Source organism: Culex pipiens, chromosome 1 (genome assembly GCF_016801865.2).
Source record: "Culex pipiens pallens isolate TS chromosome 1, TS_CPP_V2, whole genome shotgun sequence".
In the NCBI taxonomy this organism is placed as follows: Eukaryota; Metazoa; Arthropoda; class Insecta; order Diptera; family Culicidae; genus Culex; species Culex pipiens.
This window is the reverse complement of record NC_068937.1, coordinates 47,395,626-47,421,092: the sequence shown is the minus strand read 5'-3', so window position 1 is coordinate 47,421,092 and position 25,467 is coordinate 47,395,626. Positions and strand designations below refer to the sequence as shown.

General features: G+C 34.7%; 1 protein-coding gene across 1 annotated transcript; it reads left to right on the top strand.

Annotated features, from left to right (window-relative positions):
* Positions 1 to 539: 539 nt before the first annotated feature.
* LOC120426587 (uncharacterized) lies at positions 540 to 1,846 on the top strand. Its single transcript, XM_039591374.1, has one exon. The coding sequence runs from the start codon at positions 643 to 645 to the stop codon at positions 1,438 to 1,440; it is 798 nt and encodes a 265-aa protein (XP_039447308.1). The 5' UTR covers positions 540 to 642; the 3' UTR covers positions 1,441 to 1,846.
* Positions 1,847 to 25,467: the final 23,621 nt, after the last annotated feature.

Here is a 25,467-nt window from a genome sequence, read left to right as displayed (position 1 = left end):
ATGTAGTAAAAGAAAAATGGAGCACTGGTGTAACAATGGGTGTTAGAAGGTTAAATATCAAAACATGTAAGACTGATTTTGACATGATGTTAATTCGAAATATTTGAATACATTGAGTTGTTTGAAGTAAACTAACGAGAGAACTTTGATTTTTGCTTTGCCATTTTATCCAAGAACTGAAACCATTATGACTTATTTTAGAAAAGTTATTTGTCATGAAAAACATATTGTTTCCAACTTTTTGTATCAAACCACGCTCGCTTTTACTGATAGCCCTGAAAAAGTCGTATGGATTTCTATGGACGAACTAATGACGCAAAATTTCTTCTGTGGTCAAAAAGAAGGAACCCAGAAATGGAGCCTAACATTTCAAAAGGGCACATAACTTTAGTAAACAATAGTGAGACACACTCATGGTTGAAAAAGTGATGTGCCCTAATGAAATGGCAAGCACGAAATGTTCATCCTAATGGAAAAATACAAAACTTAAATTGAAATAAATCGAAAGCCTCCAATAGGTATGAGATTTATGATTTACCTTTGCCTATCAGGTAAAACGAATTTCTTACCATTCATCACCGGAAAACATATCCATATGTTAGTTCAATTTTTCCAACCACCAGTGCAGTCAAATCAACGGCCATGGCCGCAGTAACACCGCCGCGTACTTCCCACCATCACCACGAGCCCCTATTTTACCCCGTAGACTCCCCGCCGATCTTCGGAAGATCTCCCCGTCACCAGCCTAGCTTTTCTGTCCCAGATCTGGACTACAAGATGAAGATGATGCAGCTGACGTTGCACTTCCGTGCGGCCTCTACGACCGGAACGAGCCACCGGCGAAGCCCCACCGGACGACACTCGATTGGGTCGTTCCTACGGCCGGCGGAGGAATCTACTCCAGCGGTCAGTCATCAGCCGAAGATCTTGGCTGTGGAGCCCAAATTTCGACCCGTGAACGCCGTCAAACCAGGCCGCAGCAATCCGTCCAACGTCGTGCAGGTCAGTGTCAAGAGTGCCACGCTGCCGATTGTGCCCCAGCAGACCAAGGTCAAACGGTTGGTGCGACTTTTCGAAGAGAGTTCCGGAACGACCGTGGTTTCGGTCAAGAGTCACGCTCCGAAAGCAACACCCGGGAGGCAAATGCAGATGAAGGCGCTGCTTAAGGTGAAGCCCGACGCGAACATTGTTCAGGCTACGGTGAAACCAGTTCAAAAAGTTAATCCTGAGGAACCTCCAACACTAGTGAACGAGATTCCTCGGGAAGTCAGTTCAAAGGTGTCTCCACTGATTCAAAACCAGAAGATCATTATGAAGTCTCCGGAACCGGCAAAGGCAGATTCCTCCCCCGTGGATGACGACGTGATTAAGGACGTGTTGAGGCAGCGTAGAAAGGTTAAGGAGCTGTGCAAGTTCTTTGAGCAGCAGGCGAAATACTGATCATTACTTTAATAACACTGACCTATACAAATTGACAAAAATAACTACGCCGGCTCACTTGAGGGGAAACATAAACTTTGAGGTCCCCAGAAACAAGTGAACTTTGAATTTTTCAAAAATATTAAGACATGGTCGGATGGTTTTTCTCTAAAGCTTGTATGGAGAATTATGGCGGTTCGTCGCTGTTGCAAGCAAAAATTATATGCAATATTTGGAAGTAGTGAACAGCATTAATTCTCCATACATACTTTGGAGAAAAACCAATCGGCCCCGTCTAAATATTTCAGAAAAAATCCAAATGAACGTGTTTCTGGGGGCCTCAAACTTCATGCTTTCCCTCCCTCCTAAGCCTGCGCAGAAATTTTGTTGGTCAGTGTAATTAAAGGCTACTCAAATCATATTTATGCTTCATCATAGGGCAAAAGCGATTAGAAGAGGTAGTTCAATTTAAGGACGTATTAGACTATGACAAACAAACAGTTTGGCAGTTTGCCTGCATTTGTTTACAGAAACGTCAGCCTGCATACATTTGACATTGTTTGCGAGTTTGGCAAACTGTAAAACGCAAAAGTGCGAGTTTATTTGTTTGTTATCCATCGTCTAATACCACCTTTAGTAGGCTGAGAATGTGTTTTTTCCTACTTGCAATCATAATTAAGATTCGAAAAAGTGTATTTAATATTAGTATTTACGTGATAATAAACCTAGATTTAAAGCAGCAAATATTCCTGTCATTATTCGTAAGAAAATCCATGGGCATCACCCAAAATGTATTTTTTTTTTGTTTTTAGGGAGAAGGGGTAGCAACTCGGGTAGCAAGTTAATTTAGTTGCACATGAACCAGCATTTTGTTGTTTTGTTTTGTTGTTTTGTTGTAAACATGTTGGTAGCTTTGATAAATTGTATTTAGTAAGTTTCTTGGACGATTTTCTTTTGAGGATTATACTGGCCCTCTACGGCGCTCCCAATAGCGTTTAAATATTTTTTTGAAATATCCTATCGGCGATTTTTTGGCTTTTTATGTTTTGATATTTTGTACGGATTTTTTAAAGTAACCTAGCCTTAAAGCGCGAAAAGTTTACCTTTCAAATCCTTTTAAAAGTTTATTAACCCAATTTACTGGTGGAAATATATTATACTTTAAAGGCAACTATTTTCAATGTTCACTCAAAAAAATGAGTTCGCGTAAACGTGAACAGGTTTCCTCCTGGTTCCCGGTGGCATGAACTCTGTTCACATTTACGTGAACTCATTTTTTTGAGTGTTCTTTTTTATTATAAAACTCTGCCTGAAATACGAATATGAAATGTCACTTTTATCCAAAATAAGAGCTCCAAATCACAAGTACTGGGAAAAAAATTCTGGGAATTTCCGTAAAAATGTTTCAGGGAACGAAATCCTCAAAATTCAAGAAGTATTGATTTTTTAAACTGTTTGGAATCAATGTAATGAAAAAGTACGTAAAAAACAAAATGAAAGGAACATAATTTGATTTTATTCTATCCAATTTCCTGTTCATATTATATTAAACAGTTATTCTTTAAAATGTTATGCCCTGGTTATTTCAGATAATTTTTTTTTGGGTGCATTTAAACCTGGGAATAGTTCTTACTAATTTGTTGGGCCATTTCAATCACGACATTTTGAAATAAAAATAAACTTATTTATACAAGGCAAGCTTAAAAGGAGCATTTGGTGTTGTGTCCGCCATGAGTAAAATCTAGATTTTATTTCTTCTTTGTTTACCATAAACTCATAGAATAATTAATGTTTTGAAAAAGAAACGATGAACTGAAAATTTTGATAATTTTGAAGACAAAAGTCTAGAGGTGCCATCTTAAAAAATAGCTTCGCCTTTGGGAATACCGTGCCCAAAATTACGAGAACTTGTACTTTTTGTGTCAATGTTAATAATTCTTACTGATTATTTTTGGAAACGATATGGATATAGAAACATTCCAAGAAACGTGTCCATTGAATTATACTTTTTTTTTAGTATAAATCCATGAAGGCGCTTGGTTTCTTAGAATGTTTCCAAAGCATTTATATCAACAATTTGAGCTATTCTTTTCTGGCCGGAAATGAAACAGACTTTAATTATGTCGATTGAAGCAACTTCGGGAAACACAAATTTTAAAAGTGTATGGGCATTCCCAAATCTTGTCGTGTGTCGCGTTTTGACGTTTCGAAAAATTCGCGTTTTGACCTGGAATTAAAAAAACTAGAGCACACAATGTTAACAATTTCAATAGTTCTGAAATTTGGTTGAATTATGCTTTCCAGATTAAAAGTTGTACACTCAAACCCCGATGGTTTGAAACCTACTGTTTTCAAACGAACGGGATAACTTTTTAGTTTTACACCCCTTTTACACGGAGTTCACACACACTACCAAACGTTTGTTTTTAGAGTGTGCGTTAGCGCCGTGTAAAAAGTGACAGTTCGTTTCGCAAACTAAAAAAGTGTCAAGCGAAAAAGTGACCAACCACCGGGTGTACAGTGTAATCAAACATGTAAAAAGTAGCCGTGCATAAAAGAGTGACTCACTATGATTGACAAAACGGCCCCTGCCTGAAACTTCCTCTGCCAACTTGTCACAATTGCAGGGTGTGTCAAGATAGCACGGTCTAATTTCCAATGAATAGTGACAGCATTGCACAGATTTTTTACGGTTTTTGTTGAATATCTCAAAATTGACGTGCGACAGTAAGGGACAAGAATCTCGTGAATGTTGTTTTTTCATATTTTGATGGAATGCTGATCATGTTCACACAAAAGTCCAAAACTGCAAGTTTCTTTCAAATCAGACAGAGGTCAGATAACCACCTTTAGGGTGTGATGTGAAACAAGTTACTATAAGTTCTTTTTGGGTGCAAAAAATAATTAATTGGTGACTTTTGTAAATACACTACAAGAGATTTCGTCGAAATCAGATGCTTCTTAGTTTGTACTTATTTGACATTATCATTCTTGTTTCACTAACCGCCGTTCATGTTCCAGCAATAAATTTTTGAAATTATTTAGAATGTAGATTTCAGCTTCCATAGATTCCGTTTTTTCTTTCTTTCTAAATTTCATTAGATTTAAGAAAAAAGCGTTGTTTCAGAATTGTGGAAATAAGCAGAGCTGATACAAACACTGTGAGATAATGTCTTACCTATTTTCATAAGATTTATGCTGAAACCATGACAAAATATGATACCTGTAGCGCTAAGTCAGTATAAATACCACGATTCCTACCCCAGTTAACTACCAGTCGCATTCAATTCACTAACATCTGAACGTTCCAGTTCAATCCGATATAAAGAAGAACCCATCTTCATCACACTAAAAAATGTGCCGCACTGCAGAAATCCAACCTTCCTCGGCGATTGCGTTCGAACAGGCGAGAAACCGCCAATATTCGAAGGAAGACTTTGAGTATAAGCTTAAAATGTGGCAGCTCCGAAATTCTCCGTTTGGAGACGCGAATCGACAGCACTTGATTAAGGACCAGCACCTTCAACGGCCTTCCTGCTGCACAAGTAATCGCGGCAGTGCTCCCAGAATTGTCGCAATGATTCCAAAGGCACGGCCAGTTCCGGCGCAGAGTTCGGCACCAACCACTAGCTGTGAATTAACGACAAAGGTGATGTCTGCAGCGAAACGAAAGTCGGTTATGGAAAAGGTCTCACCGCGAAAGATTGGATCTGCAGTGAAAAAATTGATTAAATTTTTCGAGTGCAAAATCTAAGGCGAGGTCCGAGGATCGATTTGTTTTCTATGTTTAAGGCATGGTGTACATTAGGGTGGGTACGGATTTTGAAAAGTTCTCAGATCAAGTTCTGGTGTGGTTCCCCTTATAGGGCATACCCAAAGGGACTCTCACGCCAAATTTCAGCTCATTTGGTTGAAAACTGGCTTGTCTCAAGCGGGTTAAAGTTTACATGGAAATTACTATGGGAAATTTTGTATTTTCGTTCATTCGCTCCTACAGGCCTGGGGAAAACATGTAGAAACTTCTAGGATGGCCATAAATGAGCGGAATCGTCTGGAGAACAACTTTTCCTAAGAGACCAGGTCGATTCGTTCAACCCCCATCGAGCTCAACGGCAATACATCCGGAGTTTTCGGAACCAACGGTTTTCCCCAGAAAAGCATCAAATTTTCCTTAGCATGCTATGAATGCTTGATGAACACCGCGACGCCACATGTCAAACAGCCACACGTGGACTAGCATCGCCAATAAAAAAAATACTTTTTATTACTTTTTGAACTATAGAATTATCATTTATGGTGATCCTGATACTATTTAGCTGTATTCTAAACCTCCAAATAAGAAAAAAAATGTTATTGTGCAAATTTTACAATCACGTGGTAGCTGTTTGACATGTGGCGTCGCGGTGTTCATCAAGCATTCATAGCATGCTAAGGAAAATTTGATGCTTTTCTGGGGAAAACCGTTGGTTCCGAAAACTCCGGATGTATTGTCGTTGAGCTCGATGGGGGTTGAACGAATCGACCTGGTCTCTTAGGGAAAGTTGTTCTCCAAACGATTCCGCTCATTTCTGGCCATCCTAGAAGTTTCTACATGTTTTCCCCAGGCCTGTAGGAGCGAATGAATGAATATTCAAAATTTCTTATAGTAATTTCCATGTAAACTTTAACTCGCTTGAGACAAGCCAGTTTTCAACCAAATGAGCTGAAATTTGGCGTGAGAGTCCCTTTGGGTATGCTCTATAAGGGGAACCACACCAGAACTTGATCTGAGAACTTTTCAAAATCCGTACCCACCCTAGTGTACATATTAAACAAACAATTATTTATTGAAATAAAACATATTTTGTAACTTATAATTATTTTGTTTTTCCTTTCTCGTTTCAAAAAGTCTATCTCTTACTATAAAAATCACAACATTCCTTTAATTTTCAAACATGATGACTAGAAAGGAAATTCCAATACAATTTTAAATCATCAAGGAAACTAGGAAAAAAATAGAAGTGTGATTCAAAAAAGCATTGGACCTTCAAAAAAAAAATGTTTTAAAGTCTTCGTCTTTATGTAAATAGGTAACAAAGAAAAAACAAATTGATTGTATGGGATGATACTATCCATCATTCAATTTGCCTAATTTAAACTGAACCGTAATCGAAATCATACCAAAACAATCAATTTGTTTGTCCAATTTCAGAGCCTGATCCAGAACAGGTCGAGCACGTCACTCCTGCAAAATTGGTAATGAATAAATGTATCAATTTGGCACTCACACGTCGATCAAATTCTTTCCAAATTGAATCACCACGTTATCCTAATCAATAAATTTCTGAATTGTTTTTTTCTTTTCTCTGATACCACGTGTGTGTGCGTGTTTCTGTTGTATACAAGCTATATTTAACAAATATTCCCACGTAGGGATTCACATTCTTGCGAAAAAAAAGAGCCCAACCTTTTTTCGCCTCACAAATAGACCATTTTTCCCCCGGAGAGATGAAGGGCAAAGTTCGGTACACGTGGCACCCCTAAACGAACACCGTCCCCCCTGGGGGGAACAAAATAAGCTAAACGAGCTTATGAATAAATAGCGAATAACATCAAGCCTCCCCCACTCTTTTTCCCGCGCCATCCATCCATTTCCGTTTCGCGAGTTTTCCTCTTGAATTTTCCCCAAACAAATCTAACATACTCAGCCGCCACCCACTCGCGCAAGAAGGAGAAAAACAACAATAGTCGGTGGCAGGAACAGAAAACAGCAGAGCGTATTATCTAGTCATATTATTCATGCCCCGCAGTAAAAGGCGTTTTTTTCTGTCTTCATGCTTCATGTAGAGGGAGAGGGGGTAATATGCACCCCCTAAGGGAAAACTGTGATTTCTCAACCATTACAGCATTACTGTGGAAGAATTTTGTTCGATGTTCTAAAACAACTATTATTCTTCGTCATCCATTTGAAAAAAGTCGTCAAAAACCTCAAAATTGTTCGAAAATATCAAATTTGTAAAAACATTTTTGATTCATTTCAAACAACCATGCGGGGCAATATGCACCGCAACATTGGGGCAAAATGCACTACAACAACGGGGCAAAATGCACCACAACATGGGGCAAAATGCACCGGGTAAAATCAGTTTTCACTAGTCACCACTAGATGACACCGCTGTTTTTACTAAGGAGCTACACAGCGGTGCATTTTGCCCCGACCACGCTTTTTGCAGAAACTTTAATTAAAAATGCATTTTTTGATGTTTTTGGACTCATCTTTCTACAGAATAATGAAGATTATGGCAAAAACTATTTACCTCAACACTTACAATATCAATAAATGCTTTTTATATTGTCCAAAAATCATAATGAAAGTGCAAATAAAATTAGATGAAAACACAACATTTTAAAGTTTTGCAAATAACTTAAGCTGTTTTTATTATGCGATGCTCTAATTTTTCCAGCATGGTTTAGCAATATTAAGCTTCCTATTTCTATGATTTTTCCCCGGAAAATTCTTCCAAATACCGAGAATAGCAGGGGGTGCCTTTTGCCCCGGGGGTGCATATTACCCCCTCTCCCCCTACAGAAATGTGGAGAAGTTTGGATGCTTTGATTTGTATTGATGAGTTTTACATTTTTTAAACTTTTGTTTTTGTTTTTAAAATTGATTAAAGTTTAAACACATTGTTACTATAATACTCATTTAGTCAAAAGATTTAAAATTTCAATCCTGATTTTCAAAATTTCTAAACATAAAGTATCACAAATGCGTAATAAATCATTTTAGTTATGCTATTCCATAAAAAATAGCAGAATATCAATAAATTTATGAAACTATTTTTTCCTACGTCTTTCACCGATCTGTCTTTTACCGACCTGTAGTCCTTAAATTCAAAATATGTAAAATGAGCAAAAAGTCTACTTTAGTTTAAAAAATGCAGAAATTATCGTTACACAATGTTTTCTAGATAGTTTACAATCGACTTAACAAGTTTTTTTTCAATAAGAAATTCTTTTTTTCCACTCTGATTTTGGGAGTGACAAAAACATGAAATAAAATTTGATATGGCTTAACTACCAAATTTTGTTTCCTTTTTTTTCTATTTTGCCCAACATTCGTTTTACGAATCGCTTAACTATTCTTGTTTTTTTGTTCGTCTACTTTTTCTAATCTAATCTAATTTAATAACGTCATGATTCGAATTTCTGGACGCTTCGAAACCCGGACACTTCAACTTGTTTTATCAATTATTTGGATATAAGTTCGCATTATGAATGTTAAAACTGTGTTTTTTGATGAATTCTAACATCAACTTTGATTTAAAGTTTGTTTGAACGCTGTATTTTTTGCCAAAACAATTAAATAAAATAAAATTATAAGATTACCAAAAATGTGAAACATTTCAACGGAAATATTTCATAGGCGTCCGAAGCACCGGGAAGGCCGAGCAGAAATTTATGTTTTTGATTTCCTTAAATTCTAGCAATTTTTTATATAAACTATCGATTGTTTTGATGTTAACAGCTTATTTGAGACCTAAAGAATGCCATTCACTAACAATTCAGTCTAAATTTGTGCGATTCATAAGCAAAATCGAGTGTCCGGAATTCGAAGCAAAAGTGTCCGGATTTCGAATCAGCTTTTAACAGTGTCCGGGATTCGAAGCACAACAAGTCATTTTAATTTTAAAATTCTGATGAAATATTGTTAGAAAAGACATATTTTGCATGCATTCTCTTAAAACTGACTGTTTATATTAAATCTTGATGATATTTCTACATTTCCAACTTATTACATGATTTTTTGCCAGCTTTAACAAAAATTATATGGTACTTAGTGTCCGGATTTCGAATCATGACGTTATAACACAGATGCAGCCAGTCCAATAAAAGCATGCTGGCAAGTCTTAGGGTAAGATTACGCCAAAGCACTTTTCTCATCAATATTTATAATTGCAGTAGGTACATCGACAACAACACGAAAATGTGCCTAACACAACAATTGAAAACGGCCAGCCCTATTGCGCTGTGTTTACCATATGTTAAAATGTTAAAATGTTAAAATGTTAAAATGTTAAAATGTTAAAATGTTAAAATGTTAAAATGTTAAAATGTTAAAATGTTAAAATGTTAAAATGTTAAAATGTTAAAATGTTAAAATGTTAAAATGTTAAAATGTTAAAATGTTAAAATGTTAAAATGTTAAAATGTTAAAATGTTAAAATGTTAAAATGTTAAAATGTTAAAATGTTAAAATGTTAAAATGTTAAAATGTTAAAATGTTAAAATGTTAAAATGTTAAAATGTTAAAATGTTAAAATGTTAAAATGTTAAAATGTTAAAATGTTAAAATGTTAAAATGTTAAAATGTTAAAATGTTAAAATGTTAAAATTTTAAAATGTTAAAATGTTAAAATGTTAAAATGTTAAAATGTTAAAATGTTAAAATGTTAAAATGTTAAAATGTTAAAATGTTAAAATGTTAAAATGTTAAAATGTTAAAATGTTAAAATGTTAAAATGTTAAAATGTTAAAATGTTAAAATGTTAAAATATTTAAATGTTAAAATGGACGCCCGATTTCATGTCCGAATAAACTCCTTCCTCTTCAAGACAAAACTAGCCGTCTTTTAGTCAATAATCAAGGGAAATCTTTTTAAAAAATGGGGAAACCAATAAATTCCAACTAATTTTGCTCTTTTACCACTTTTGAGTCACACAGATCAAATTTCGGTCAGGTAGAACACGGAATTTTGAACACATTCCATATTTCCGGTGTCTACCTTCTAAAAGATGTCAGTTAAATAACACAGAACGACGTTTTAAATATTTTTAAAGCAACAGGCAGATTGGCTGCTTGTAACCCGGCTTGACGGCGCACATAATAAAATTTGGAAATCTTATCACGCCACAAAATTTCGAAACCGGGGGTAGAAGAATTAATGATTGAGTTAAAAACTAAAACTATTTGATATTAATGGATTTGAAACCATTTATAGTATTTTTTTGCAAATTAATTAGGAAAATCATTCAAATTTTTTAACTTAATTAAAATCTAATAAAATTTCCATCTGTGCTTTCATACCCCGCAAAACTAGAAAGAAAAATCAACTTCTCGACGCCCTAATGCTTAAGTCTATGCCCGGACCATGAAACCAAATTTAAACACTCGAACCGACTGTCGACGACCAACTTTGAATTGCTTAACAGATTTCGTTTCGGCGGACGGACGGGCTAAATTTGGAGTTTTCTTGCCTTCGAACAAGCGAGGGGAGGGTGCCGTTGACGTTGAAGTGATTCTCTAATTTAACGGATGTTCCGTTTAATTAAAATTATTCGCCATGAAATTCGGGGGGCTCGGCTCGGACTTGCTTGCCTTGTGATCTGATTAAAAAAAAATATCCGACTGCCTAATTCGATTTCCGGCTTTGATTTCGAGAGGATGTTGGAGATTTACTAGTAGGTTTTTTATTCGCTGATAAAAATAATTCTGTTTTTATTTAGTAACTGGAGACGCACGGTATTTAATCAACATAAGACAATCGAAAGCATAATCAAACTGAAATCATCTTTCCAGTCATTAATACAAATACTGACACGCATTGGCACGTGTGCAGTAAAACTTTGGCTCAATTAGAGGCTAACCACGTGCTGACGACTTAATCCGTACTTGTGGCATCGGGTCACGAAGGCAGTCGAAGCAGAACTTCAATCAACAATCGTACGAGGCTCTACTCCGGTCTCGAGAGGAAGGAGGTCGGATTAATGCCAAAAGACTGACAGGAAAATCCTCGGAAAGCTCACCAAAACACACTTGTCTTGTCGTCTCCGCGTCTTCATTTCGGGGAATTCTGGTAAATAACAACAGCCACGATTTTGTTTAGGCGAGTAAATACGGAGAAACCTCTGCAATAATTTATAATCTTGCGGAATATTTCATACCTGTTTTTGAGCGAGGAGTCTCAACCTCATTACCTGCCGCAAGCAAACTGTCACCGCCAATGTTGTCGCAAGAAGTGCGGTTTTCACTGAGGAAAGAAACTCAGGACAGGGCTGGTGAAGCTTATTTGAACACATTTATCTAAAATTTTAGAATTTATCTTCATTTTCACAATTTATCAATTTATCAATTTATCAATTTATCAATTTATCAATTTATCAATTTATCAATTTATCAATTTATCAATTTATCAATTTATCAATTTATCAATTTATCAATTTATCAATTTATCAATTTATCAATTTATCAATTTATCAATTTATCAATTTATCAATTTATCAATTTATCAATTTATCAATTTATCAATTTATCAATTTATCAATTTATCAATTTATCAATTTATCAATTTATCAATTTATCAATTTATCAATTTATCAATTTATCAATTTATCAATTTATCAATTTATCAATTTATCAATTTATCAATTTATCAATTTATCAATTTATCAATTTATCAATTTATCAATTTATCAATTTATCAATTTATCAATTTATCAATTTATCAATTTATCAATTTATCAATTTATCAATTTATCAATTTATCAATTTATCAATTTATCAATTTATCAATTTATCAATTTATCAATTTATCAATTTATCAATTTATCAATTTATCAATTTATCAATTTATCAATTTATCAATTTATCAATTTATCAATTTATCAATTTATCAATTTATCAATTTATCAATTTATCAATTTATCAATTTATCAATTTATCAATTTATCAATTTATCAATTTATCAATTTATCAATTTATCAATTTATCAATTTATCAATTTATCAATTTATCAATTTATCAATTTATCAATTTATCAATTTATCAATTTATCAATTTATCAATTTATCAATTTATCAATTTATCAATTTATCAATTTATCAATTTATCAATTTATCAATTTATCAATTTATCAATTTATCAATTTATCAATTTATCAATTTATCAATTTATCAATTTATCAATTTATCAATTTATCAATTTATCAATTTATCAATTTATCAATTTATCAATTTATCAATTTATCAATTTATCAATTTATCAATTTATCAATTTATCAATTTATCAATTTATCAATTTATCAATTTATCAATTTATCAATTTATCAATTTATCAATTTATCAATTTATCAATTTATCAATTTATCAATTTATCAATTTATCAATTTATCAATTTATCAATTTATCAATTTATCAATTTATCAATTTATCAATTTATCAATTTATCAATTTATCAATTTATCAATTTATCAATTTATCAATTTATCAATTTATCAATTTATCAATTTATCAATTTATCAATTTATCAATTTATCAATTTATCAATTTATCAATTTATCAATTTATCAATTTATCAATTTATCAATTTATCAATTTATCAATTTATCAATTTATCAATTTATCAATTTATCAATTTATCAATTTATCAATTTATCAATTTATCAATTTATCAATTTATCAATTTATCAATTTATCAATTTATCAATTTATCAATTTATCAATTTATCAATTTATCAATTTATCAATTTATCAATTTATCAATTTATCAATTTATCAATTTATCAATTTATCAATGCAACAAATAAAGATGTGCGAATCCCTGCCTTCCTGCTCCCCCTTTTTGTAACACCAAGAAACACACATATTTACACTCTCAATTATTAAGTATTGAAATCTGTCACATGCGACATGCCATTCATATTTCAGCACGCCACGAAAGGATCACACTGGGAGTTCATTTGCCAAAAGCCCCAATCCCCAACCCGCACCACCACCCGCAGCTCACCACCACAAGAAAACCAACACACACAAACATATATAAACTCGCTCGAAATTTGCAAGCGTAGTCAATTGGGTCCTAAAATGAAGCTTAGATTGCTGATATTATTGTTCACAGCGATAAAGCTTATTTTTCTGAGTACAATGACCCTTTGTACGACCATAAAGAGCTTAAAATGGATTTTTAAATCAATTTTGACAAATTAACCTCGCGGTCCTTCTTGACAGAAAAGCTCCTACTTGACAGGTCGTTCCAAGGGGACCATAGTTGATCCATCCAAAAAATGTTGTCTTGTCAAAAAAAAATTGCATTAAAATGAAAAAAAGTGATCAGAAATGGTTTTTAATCGTGTTTTTTTCCGTTGTACATAAAAATTGGCATAGGGCTTTAGTACCCAATTGTACGCCTGGGAAGATCATCAGCCAGACAGTTGCGACATAGACTTGGTTTCAAGACAAAGAATTGAATCAAATTGGCACCGGTTTGAATTTGTCAAACTGGCAGCACTGACTGGCTATAAGCTGTCAAAAATCCCATCGAAATTTCTTTATTATATCAAGCATCAGTAAATAAATCTAGTTGACATCAGTGTTGCCAGCGAATTAAAAAAAATACATTTAAACCGTTTAACTAGAAAATCCATCTATGACGTGATGCTGTGCCTGCGGTCGGGGTGGGATGTGGGTTTCCCGGGACGACGTCAACGCCGACTACGATGACATCCCTCTTCGACGTCATCATCTGCCGCAGGCACCTCGTCTCCAGTTGCCTTCCTCCCCACATGACATCAGCCAGGAACGGGTTTTTTGTAAAATGGTTTTTGGTGCACTAGTGTAAAGTTGTCACTTTTTGGTGTTACTTACTTAATTATTTCTAAATCAAGATAGATTGTAGTCTTTGTTAAAATTAAAATTATTTTTTTCTAACATGACAGTTTCATTTCAAGTGATTCCGCTAAATTGGATTTTTTACAACACGTTCGAAATATTCTGAGTTTTACTTATTCTTCGAACTGTGCAAGTGCGAAAAGCACGTTTTTGGGTTTGCATTGTCAGTGACAGATGCACGACAGATTGGGTTGATGTGGGGAAATGGTTTACCCCAAAAAGGGAGCAATTTATAAAATTTAATGTAATCACTGCTTTTGTGGACTTTAGTTTTTTATTTCAAATGTTCATCTTATAATACAAAAATAAAACATAATAAATTTATAGAAATCTTCTAAATAAGTCAAATTTGGCCAGCTACACTCCAAAAGAAGGGTGACACATTTTCATGTTCTTGGCAAGTGGGGAGCCAGCCTCAAGAATTCTAAGATGGTGAGCCAGCCATGTTGAGGAAGGAGGGGTTGGAATGGTATGTCAATCATAAAGTAAATGTGTACCCCGAGGGAGGGACAAAAAGAAACCGGTTCCTTGAAAAAAAAAACAGAAACCTCAACACCTTAACTTGGGGGTTGAATTTTGAAGTGAAGGTTGATTTTGTTTACGATGATCAGCTTTAATTTGGTTGATTTAAGTTTGAAATTTGAGTTTATTTTTTAAACAGAGTCATTTTACATATTATATTTGAACAAAACAAGCAGTGTTGCCAAATAAAAATAACATTCAATTTATAATTTAGTGCAATGTTCAAACACACAAAACAATGTCCGCGGGGAATACATGACTTCCACAAAATTTCGACAGAGCTATTTAATGTTTACCTCTGTGTGTACTTGTCAAAATTAATTAAACCACACACTCGAAACAAAAAAAAAACCTGTTGCCATCACATATTTCCCACGTCTGGCCATCCCACTAGTGTGACATTAACCGACATAGTTTCTCGGTGGTCGTTTAGCAAATTTATTTGACACCACACTTCACCGCAGAACGAGCCACAATTTTAAGGGGTTTTTTGTTTGCTTTCAGACAAAGAGCTTTTTGGGTTGTTCTTTATGCATAATTTGGACTAACGAATTTTGAATCGTTTTGGGTTTTGAAATTTTTGGACGTGACAGAGAAAAATTCTAGAGTTTTATTTGAAAAGGTCCTATAAACTTAAGGAATCCCATCCTTATTGAATCTTTTGAAAAAAAGCCTTGAGATCACTGTGATCGCAAATGAGCATAGACCTTTTGGAATTGTTTGCCAAACATTGAAATTTTCATAATTAAGACATCAATTCTAATACCGACCAACCCTAAGCCAACCCCCAAAAGCCATTGGTCACCTCGGTTCGGCCATGCTGCCAAAATGGATCCCCAAGCGCTGCGGGAAAAGAGTTTAAATTATGATGAAATATGAGTTTAATTAAAGCTGCACAAAAAATTGTTAGCGGTCATTAGGCTCTGGCCAATGTCATCGTCGTCGTTGGGATTCAAATTTCCATGTGAAGTTTTTTTCTCATGTTCCTTCCAGTGATATCATCCCCGGTTAGTGCCGACAAGAAATCATTTTTTCAACGCTTTTCATAACATTAAAACGGTGCGAAAGTGAAAGCTTCAATATGTGGACAATAGAATGATAATCAAGGCGTAACGCGTAGATAAATAAAACTGGCATCACTGCTGTCAACTTGACAGCTGTCAAAATGATTTGTCAAAAACTTGGAGTTTCTAATTATATCTCTTTTTCGGGGTTGATAACGGTTTATAGTCGTCGTTAAGATTGACACTTGTATATGAAGTTTTTTTTTCTTTGTTTTGTTCCAGTGATATAATCCCCAATTAGTTCAGACAATTGGTTTTAAGATATTATTTTTTCAACCCTTTCATGCCTTCAAAATGGTGTGGATGTGAAAGCTTTATTATGACAAGACATAGAGCAAATATCTAGACATAACATGTGCAACAAGTTAAACTGGCATCACTGCTGTCAACTCGACAGCCTGGATCATGGAGTAAAATCTCTATTTTCAAGGTCATAACGGTTCGGCCAATGCGTGTGCTTTTGAAGGTGATGGCAACACTGGCGTTGAGTGCAATCAGGGCTGCCTGGTTCTCCCCGTTAATCTGTAGGACTTGTTCCGGTTGGGATTTACGTTCCGACGTGGAACGTTTTGGTTGACGCCAATGAGGCGGCTTTGGGATCATTGGATTTTGGTGAAATGAACTTGGTAAAAGAGCATTTGGTTTTTGACGTGTTTGGAAGAGATTTAATGTATCATTCTTGAAAACAATTGTTTTTATTTTGATTTGCATGACATTTTTAAAACAACAACCAACTATTGCTGAGTTCACGTACGTTTCGGTTCGTTGGGTTTCTCTTATTTTATTTTTCAATTAAAAATTCATTATTACCGTACTTACCGACTGTTTTCCGCCGACACCATTTTTAATTGGGACACAATTAACCCTGACACAATTAAATAAATTACGGTGTTTATGTGCAGCACATTCGGCGTTTTTGCACCTGTGGACAATTACAAACCAACAATCAATGCAATTGTGCTAATTAACCGCTGCCACGCCATCGCAGGAAACGCCGCACAGTAGAACCCCGCTATTTTGACAGTTGTTTGCTTTTGTCTGTTTCGTCGTTTACACGTACACTATCAAAGGTTTGTTTTAGGTTTCACTCAGTAGTGCGCGTAAGAGTGCAAAAAGTGAAAGCTGAAACATTGTGAACAACGAAATGTTGTCAAACGAATGAGGTGTTATTAGATTGAATTTTTATATTGACAACTGTCAGATTTTGTTACTAAAACTTCGCAAAGGGTGGGCCCAAAACAACGCATTTTATAGAAACTGGCAACCAGTTTTGAGCTTGCCAACAAATCTGGAGTATTTTTTGAAAAGGTCCTACACGGAGAAAAAATCCCAAAATCGTGAACAAGCGTTCATGAAATTCGGAACCACGGACAAAGTGTTCAAATAACATGGTACGTTTTTCGAAAACGTACCACGGAAATTGAACATTTTGTTTGTGGTTCCGAATTTCATGAACGCTTGTTCACGATTTTGGGAACTCTTTTTTCTCCGTGAATAGGTTACATTTTTATTTTTTGCGTTTTGGGTGTTTTTGAATGCCCCTGATTCAGGGCGGTTCTAAAAACAGTCAAATAGCAAAAAGTAAAAAAATTGTTTAAAGGACCTTTAAAAAAAGAATCTGGAAATGTTCGTTTCGTGTCCTACACGTTTGAATCTGTTGAAATTTGGCCGAATGTAACTGGACAAAAAGATCTGGACTTTTTGTACCCAAAACCTGCCCTGGATGCTTTAATTTGGAGTAAAATATGGCTAACAACATTAGTAGGGTTAGTGAAATTTCACGATTTCGCAGACAGCGTGAAATCCGCGAAATTTGGCTTTTTCCGCGAAATCTCGTGAAATTTTATGTTTGTGTGAAAATGTAACGATTTTTCTCAAAATATTTAATCAAATTCAAAAAGAAATAAAAATAACTTTATGAACTACTGTAGAATTAAGCGAGTGAATACCCTGGTTTAATTACTAATATAGGGTTAGTAGTTTTTGACGATTTCGTGAAATTTATCAATTTTCTCAAATCTTTTTTTTAATAACAACAACAACTTGATAAATATACGAACCATTTGAAGAAATATATCGAAATAACTAAATTAAGTAATATTTTCATTTGCTGTACTAAAAATTTTACTGCTATTTTATATGAATGATTTAGTTTTGGAAAAACATATCAAATTTTCGTTTTGGGCCTGTTTAATTTTAACACTATTTGTTTATTTGGGTGGATTATTCCAGTGAAAGTTATAAAACATTACTTTTTTTGTTTTCCTTTCTCAAAAATTTAAATTTTGTTAAAAATGATATTATTTTTGCAAATTGTTAAATTTAGTATTTGAAAAGTGAGCTAAAAACCTTAAAAAATATGTTTAATTGTCTAAATGTCGCAGAAAATTTAAATTATTTTACTCATTTTGAAGAGTAAAATAAAATTATTTTACTCATTTTAGAAGATTGTGTATGTAATGATATAACAGAAGCAAATTAGCGAAAACATTCAAGCTTTATTAGTCGAATATTAAAAGAGCAGTTCAGTAAATGAGAATACGCGTGCCCAACATTTTGTTTCAAAATATGTTAGAGTCCATCCCTATACCAGGAGGATTTTTTTTTTGAAAATTAGGAGAATTTTTTTGTGTCGCATTCAAATTAAGTGATTTTTTTTTGGTTTATTGAAGAATAATATATAATGAAGAATAAAAAGTAATTTCTGTGATTTAAACATAGGATTTTCAGAGTCATTTGAACATTTTTAAAACGAAAACGAAGTTGACTTTATAGCTGTCGGCCACCATTGCTAGTACCAACCACTAGTGTCTTCCTTTTATCTACAAGGACTTCGCCGCCCTGGGCTCCTAAGTGTATGAAAGTATGGCACGGAGCGACGGCGCCGAATACCCATATTTACACAAAGAATTTTAGAGCGCCCGCCGCAGGATTCGAACCGGTGACCTCTGGATTGTGAGTCCAGTGCGCGGTCCGAACATTTTTAAAGTTCCGCGAAATTTGCGTGAAATTTGGTGTTTTGAAATTGTGGTCCCCGTGAAATTTGCAATTTTCGAGCGTGAAAAATCACTAAGCCTAAACATTAGGGTGTCTCAGATTGCAAAAGAAGGTTCTTACAACTAGAAATTACACGCTGTCTCGTTTCCGTTTTCAAACAAACGGGGTTTTACTGTACTAGTGAGAAAAATGAGATAAAAAAACTCGTGCGTGATTCTCACGGTCCACCAAACCGTCACAATGGTGCCATTCCGGAGCTTTTTTGCATAATTAATTTCCTTTTTTAATCGTTGACCGGCATCCCCATAATAATGAGAGGCTTTGAATTCGAATAAAACCGTATAATTTGTTTGTAAATCGTTTAATTTTAAATATCAACGTACAGTGCACAAAAACAGAACGATTAATCATAATTAAAAAATCGCAAACGAAGTGATTTAATCGTCATTAGCCCTCTGTGTAATCAAACCTCGATTCAACCCACTTCGAGCACGTTTAATACAGTTTTCCAACCTTCGTCACAATACTCGTCTGCGTGACAAAATGACAATAGGGGGTTCCTTCCATTATTCATCATTCTGTCCTAACCACCGCCGTGGACAAAAGTTCAACCAAAGGATGACAGCAGTGCACCCAGCATCAGCTTCCCGAGCAGGGTGTGTTTGTGATTTTATTTTTCTCTCTTGAAAGACCTTTTGCAACTTATGAAAAAGGAGTGGAGTGTCCCGCCCCTTCCCCTGCTTAGGGATGCGAAAGGCATATTATGTCTTGGGGATGGGGAGAATACTGTTCAGGAAGTTGACATAGACCTTTATTTTATTTGTTTAGTCATTTTTATGAGCTGTGCAAATGATTCCGCATTCGTTGGAGGGCTTTACAATGGCTGGGAAGGGTTGCCAGCTTTAATTGTTTTTAAAGTATAAAAACATTGATTTTTTAAGGTGCACCCGAAATCAAATTAAAATTCCAATAAAATCACTACGCGATTTTAATTCAAAAGTGCAGCAGCTGTTGTGCCATTATAAATTCATGAACGAAATCGCCGCACAAGTTGACGGCTAATGGGTTTGATTGTGTTTCAGATTGGGTGGAATATGAAATTAAATTTCGCCTGCGTTGGGGCTTAAAAATATGCCATCGATGGCAACACAGTTCACCGGCAAAATATGTATGTACTTTATATGCCAGCAGCGGGAAAGTAAACGTTATCGTTCAAGTTTTTTTTTGCTCCTCGATTTATAGTGTAGGATGGAAAAGCGAAATTGACACGGTGAAAATAGGGAAATTTTGAACCATAAATTTATTGTTGTTGTTTGTTGAAATTGAACCATCTCAAGTCGACAATAGGTTATTGAGGATTTGTTATAACAATTTCTTCTATTTCTGATAATAAGTGATGCGACGAATAGTAGAGAAAAAATTACAAAATGAAAAAAAAAACTAAGTATAATTTTCAACTGTGTTGAAAAAAATAAAATCTGTTCATATTCGCAGCCGAGTAGTAACCGATACGTTGTCAGGGTGGGCATTTTATAGAATGGGAAAAAGTTATAATCGATGCTCTCTTTACACTAGTTGCCACACACCCAACCAGAGCTGACAGGATGACTTGTGGAGAAGTGCTGCCAGCCAGCGGCAGGAAGCAGACATGGTTCCTTTTTTTCCTTTCCCTGCGGGGGTGGCAGATAAAGACTACACACAATAACACAATGTCCTCATGCTGTACAGGGGGGAACCTACGGGCAGCAGAGTAAAGGCCCGAGATGATTGGTCATATGAGAACCGATTGTGAACCGTCAAGCTGTAGGGGCGCAATATGATCAAAGAAATTGGCGTGGGAGGTTCCAGCCCAGCAGCGTGGCGCTTGATAAGCAGTTCATGGAGGGGCTGGAAGGATTGCGGTGATGCTAAATTACTAACTATAATTAACGGTGAATAATAGCAGCAAAGAATTCTATGCAAATAAACAATAAAATGAGAAAAAATGTGACAAACAAGCCTGGTTAACAATCCACATAAGGGTGACAGCACAAGTTAGATCTATTAGCTTTTCAAATTTTTCATACAAAATTGAGTATCTTTGTCAATTTTCAGACAAATCGGTTAGGATTTGCTAGTGAGCGTTAAAGTTTGTAAAGGAAATTCGATTCCCTTGAACTTTGTTGAAGAGTGCAAAGCGATCTGAGTTGAGCTTAAATTTACGATTGTCCACGTTCCATATAAAAAAGATTTGTTATGTATGGAAATTGTCCACGAGGGGGGCAAAAAAGCAAAGCAATCCACTTTAACAACCCCCGGGTCTTTTGTGGGCTCTGTTGCAAGTTTCTGCTCATTTCTAGGCGTCCGAAGGTTATGTGTGGTGAGTCACCCAAAATCTCTTTTACGCAAATGGACCGACGTTTTACTTCCCCATCCGATAGAAGGCCAGGAGGATGAGGCGGGAATCGAACCCGCGCCCCATAGCAACTTAGGGATCGGCAGCCGAAGCCGCTAACCACCGCGCCACGAGGCCCACGACGGGGGGCAGGCAAGGCTGTACATATATCATAGGTACTCGCGATCTTGCTGTGCATTAGTGTGAGTGCATGACTTCGTGCCACTAAAACCAAAACAATAACAAACGAACAATGGACCGTGCCAGAAAAACCAAAACATAAACAATGTCAGTGTCAGTGGAGTGAGAAAGTCAGAGATAACGATTTTGACAACCGCACTACTACACACTCAATCACGAGTACCTTAGGTAGAAAGCCAGGGGGGGGCAGGAGTCTTAGATTTCAAAAAAGTGTCCACGTGGTTTATGGATGGTCCCCCTTAACATTTTTTTTAAATTACCTTGCGCCTCCTCCCATGGTACTTCATATGAGTAAACACGTTTTGTTTTCTTCACCTTACTGAGGAAAGGCTATGAAAATCACTCGAAAAATGGCTTCGAGATTTCACGCATACTTATCAACTCAGAATCAAAAACTGAACAAATTTTAGTTTCAAACATGTCAAAGTCTATCAATATGATAATTGATTCAACCCCATTTTATATCTACACAATTTTTGAGTGGGCCATGAATGCAAAATTCTTTTTTATATTTTAAATTTTCTCAGCGATATTTTGGAAAAAAACATAAATTGCAGAAAAGTTACGTGTTACATTTTTGTCAGTTGTAATATTTGAAAAAAAGCTTCGTTAATAAAAAATCTAGGGTTTAATCCTCTTAATAAATTATAAATATCGAAGCAATGTTAATGTCAGTACAACAGTTTTCCGTAGCTCTGAACTACACATCGTTGTGATCGTGCTATCTTGTCGCACGTCGATCTTGGGCCATATCGAGTTAAGAATACCATTTTGTGCAGCTCACAATAAATCACCTTTCGACCAGCTCAGATCTCCAAAGTTCGATTTCAATCCTGAGGTATTCAACAAAAAACCGGAAAGAAGTCGTGGAAGTGCGACTACTGGACAAAGAGAATTTATTCAGAAGCAGTTTGACACACGAGCAGTTCTCTCAGATTTCGGTCATTCGATTTTTTTTTGTATTTTTTAATCCGACTGAAACTTTTTCTTTGGGCCTTCGGTATGCCCAAAGGAGCCATTTTGCACCATTAGTTTGTCCATATAATTTTCCATACAAATTTGGCAGCTTAAAGGCGACTTTTTTTTTTAAATAGTCGCAGTTTTTAATTTTTTTAAATTAGTCGCAGTTTTTAATTTTTTTAAATTAGTGCACATGTTTGCCCACTTTAAAAAAAATATTGAAAAGCTGACATAAGGGTCAACAAACTTCACAAAAGCAATGTATAGAGAATTTTCTCAGTTTTTCAAAAATATTTTTTTCAAAAGTGGGCAAACATGTGCACTAATTAAAAAAATGGAAAACTGCGATTATTTTCATAAAAGTCACCTAAAAATGTATTTAACTTGAAAACGGTGCATTATATCAAAATTTCACTCAAGTACTTTTTGATTGCAAGTATGATTTAACATCGAATCCAGGATTGGACAAATTTTTGCGACTAATATTTCGATTTTTTGAAAAAAATCAGTATTGATTGAAAAATTCATAACTCGGTCAAAGATTTTATGGCCCATTCTGGAAATTTCTGAAAAGTTGGCATTTGATGTCCTCTAAAACATATAAAAAAAATTAAAAATAGTGTTTTTTGCAAATCAAGTTTTAATAACATAAAGTTAAATTTTTAATCACCAAAACTTTTTTTACCGTGTATCATTTTTTTCCAGTGTTGTCCATATCTATACCTACAACTTTGCCAAAGACACCAAATCGATCAAAAAATTCCTTCAAAAGATACAGATTTTTGAATTTTCACATATCATTTTTGTATGGACAGCTGCCAAATTTGTATGAAAAATTATATGGACAAACTACCCAAGTAACAAACGATTTGCCTAATACTCTTCACAAGTTTTATTAAAGCTTTGGAAAATGTTACCAAGTTTCATAACAACTTTGAATTATCCTATCAAGTTCTATCCTCGCTTTTCTTTCAAGATATCTTGAAAACTTTTCTAGTAGGTTTTCAAGACTGTCGAAACAGTTTTATTTATTAGTTTAAATAAGATTTTCAAGCATTCTTTAAGTGACTTACATAAAACCATCTTAAAACCAATTGTGCTAGTAGTTGCATGTTCCAAAACCGTAGGACTTTAGCTGTCAAAAGCAACATTTCAATCATGGAGCAGCAGCAGCAGCGCAGTTGCAGGAGACATTTTGTGTGAATTTACAGATTATGAAATAAAAATTCCGTTACCATTATTGTTGCTATCTCTGTGAAAACCATTTAAAGCGAAAAGTGATTTGTTTGCGGTTAAAATTATTCAAGGAGCAGTCGAACCATGCCGTCCCTAGTTTGTGATTTTTTCTGAGGATTGAAGAAAACTAGTGTTGTGCAATGTCTATGCTGATTCGTAATCCATCATTGGATGAAAACTAACGAGGCAGCAAATGTGTTTTTTTAATTATGAACTTGACTAGCGTTCAAATTAACTATTTCAACTTCCAAAACGGCATTTTCTTGTCCAAGAATAAGTTGATTTGTTCAAGAATGTTTTAAATTCACAACGGCTTCCTGAAGATAAGATTAAAACTCTTCAGTTTTAGAAATGGCTTAATTAAAACCATGAATATTTTGTTGCATGTATTGCTACGCTCAGTTTGTTCAGTGCAGTTTAGAGGTTAGCTAATCGATTAATAAGAGAATAAAAAGTGTTATTTGTGATTATTTTTTCTGTGGCGGATGAAACCTATGACAAACGTTGTAAATGTGTATGTGAAATAAAGAAAAAGTGACGAAAACCATGATCATGTTCATGATAAAGTGAAATATAGAATATGTGACGAAATAAAGCCAAACCAAATAATTGACACTTTGGAATACGTTTTGTCATGTAGTATGTTTTTCCGCAGTATTGTTAATGTTATATGAATAAAAAACAGAGCTATTATTGTGTTTATTTATTAATTATGATCAAATCTACAGCAACAATCAAAAAGGGCGCATGCAAATTTGGAACAATTATTATTAAAGTTCTTAGACAACAGGTAACTACTCATCTAAATCCCCTTTGCGGAAGAAAGCTGGAGAGGATTGCTGTTGTTTGAGTGTCCGAGTAATGTGAACCTGAAAATTAGCTACACAGTTGAAATTTTTGTCCACCCTTTTCCCGTGTTGGTCCAGAAATTTTCACTACCCGGATCTATTTTCCACCATCGATACAAGCATGCGCTACGGGCAGTGCAACGTGTGATTTAGCCTTGGTTAAAGCAATATCAAGTCTTTCACAAGTCCTACAGTTCTTCAGAAGTCCCCACCAAGAGCATGCTTAGAATAATTACATTTAACATGGTTTTAATCAAGAAAAGAATGGTTTAACGATTTTCGCCATATTGAGAGGCAAGAAATTGGGCAAAAAATCGCAGCCATGTTGAATATTTGAGAGATATCAGAAATTTAACGTATTTTGGCATGAAAATTTTGTAGGTTATTTAAAGATTCAACAAGGCGAGCAGTATTTTTTCGAGGCATCTTGAAAAATTATTCGATCATTTTTTAATGGCATGAACTTTTTGGATATGTTCACTAAATTATGCATGTTTTATTTTTCAATATAGCATTTTCCTTGTAAATTTTTGTCTTGTATAATTTTCTAATACTTGTTTATCAAGTAGGGTACACCATAAGACAGAATGGTTTTGATGATAATATTTTTGAATTCAATATGATCTAGTTGAGGCACGTTTGGTTTTCTTCAAGAGCTGTTCCATTTATATCTTGATTGATTTCAGTCGCTAAGAAGTCTTCCAGGATACTCCAAAACCATTTATCATTTACACAAGATTTATTTAATTCAGCAAGAGTCTTTGAAGACATTGCTAAAACTTATCTGCTAGATTATATCGTTTTAAAACATCCTTGAAAATTGATCTTCATAACCTCCTAAAATAGTCCACTTTGCACTTAACTCAGCTTTAACTCGTGTTTAATACAGCATGTAGGAATAAAATGTTTTATAACCATTTTTGGCCAACGACTCTTAATAATCTCTTCTAGATCGTTTTAAAACTTAAATTGTTACTTGGGTAACGATACAAAATTACTTCTTTGGGCATACCGAAGGTACCAAAAATGTTTCAGCCGAAAATACCGTTTTTGTAGAGAATTGCTCACACGCAAAGTTGTTGGTATTGAATAGGACTCTTAAAAAGTAAATACACGATTTATTTCTGATTTCTAAATTATTTTGTTTTACAATAATTCATTTTCATGAAATCCGCATTTTTTAATTCTTATTTTATTTATAT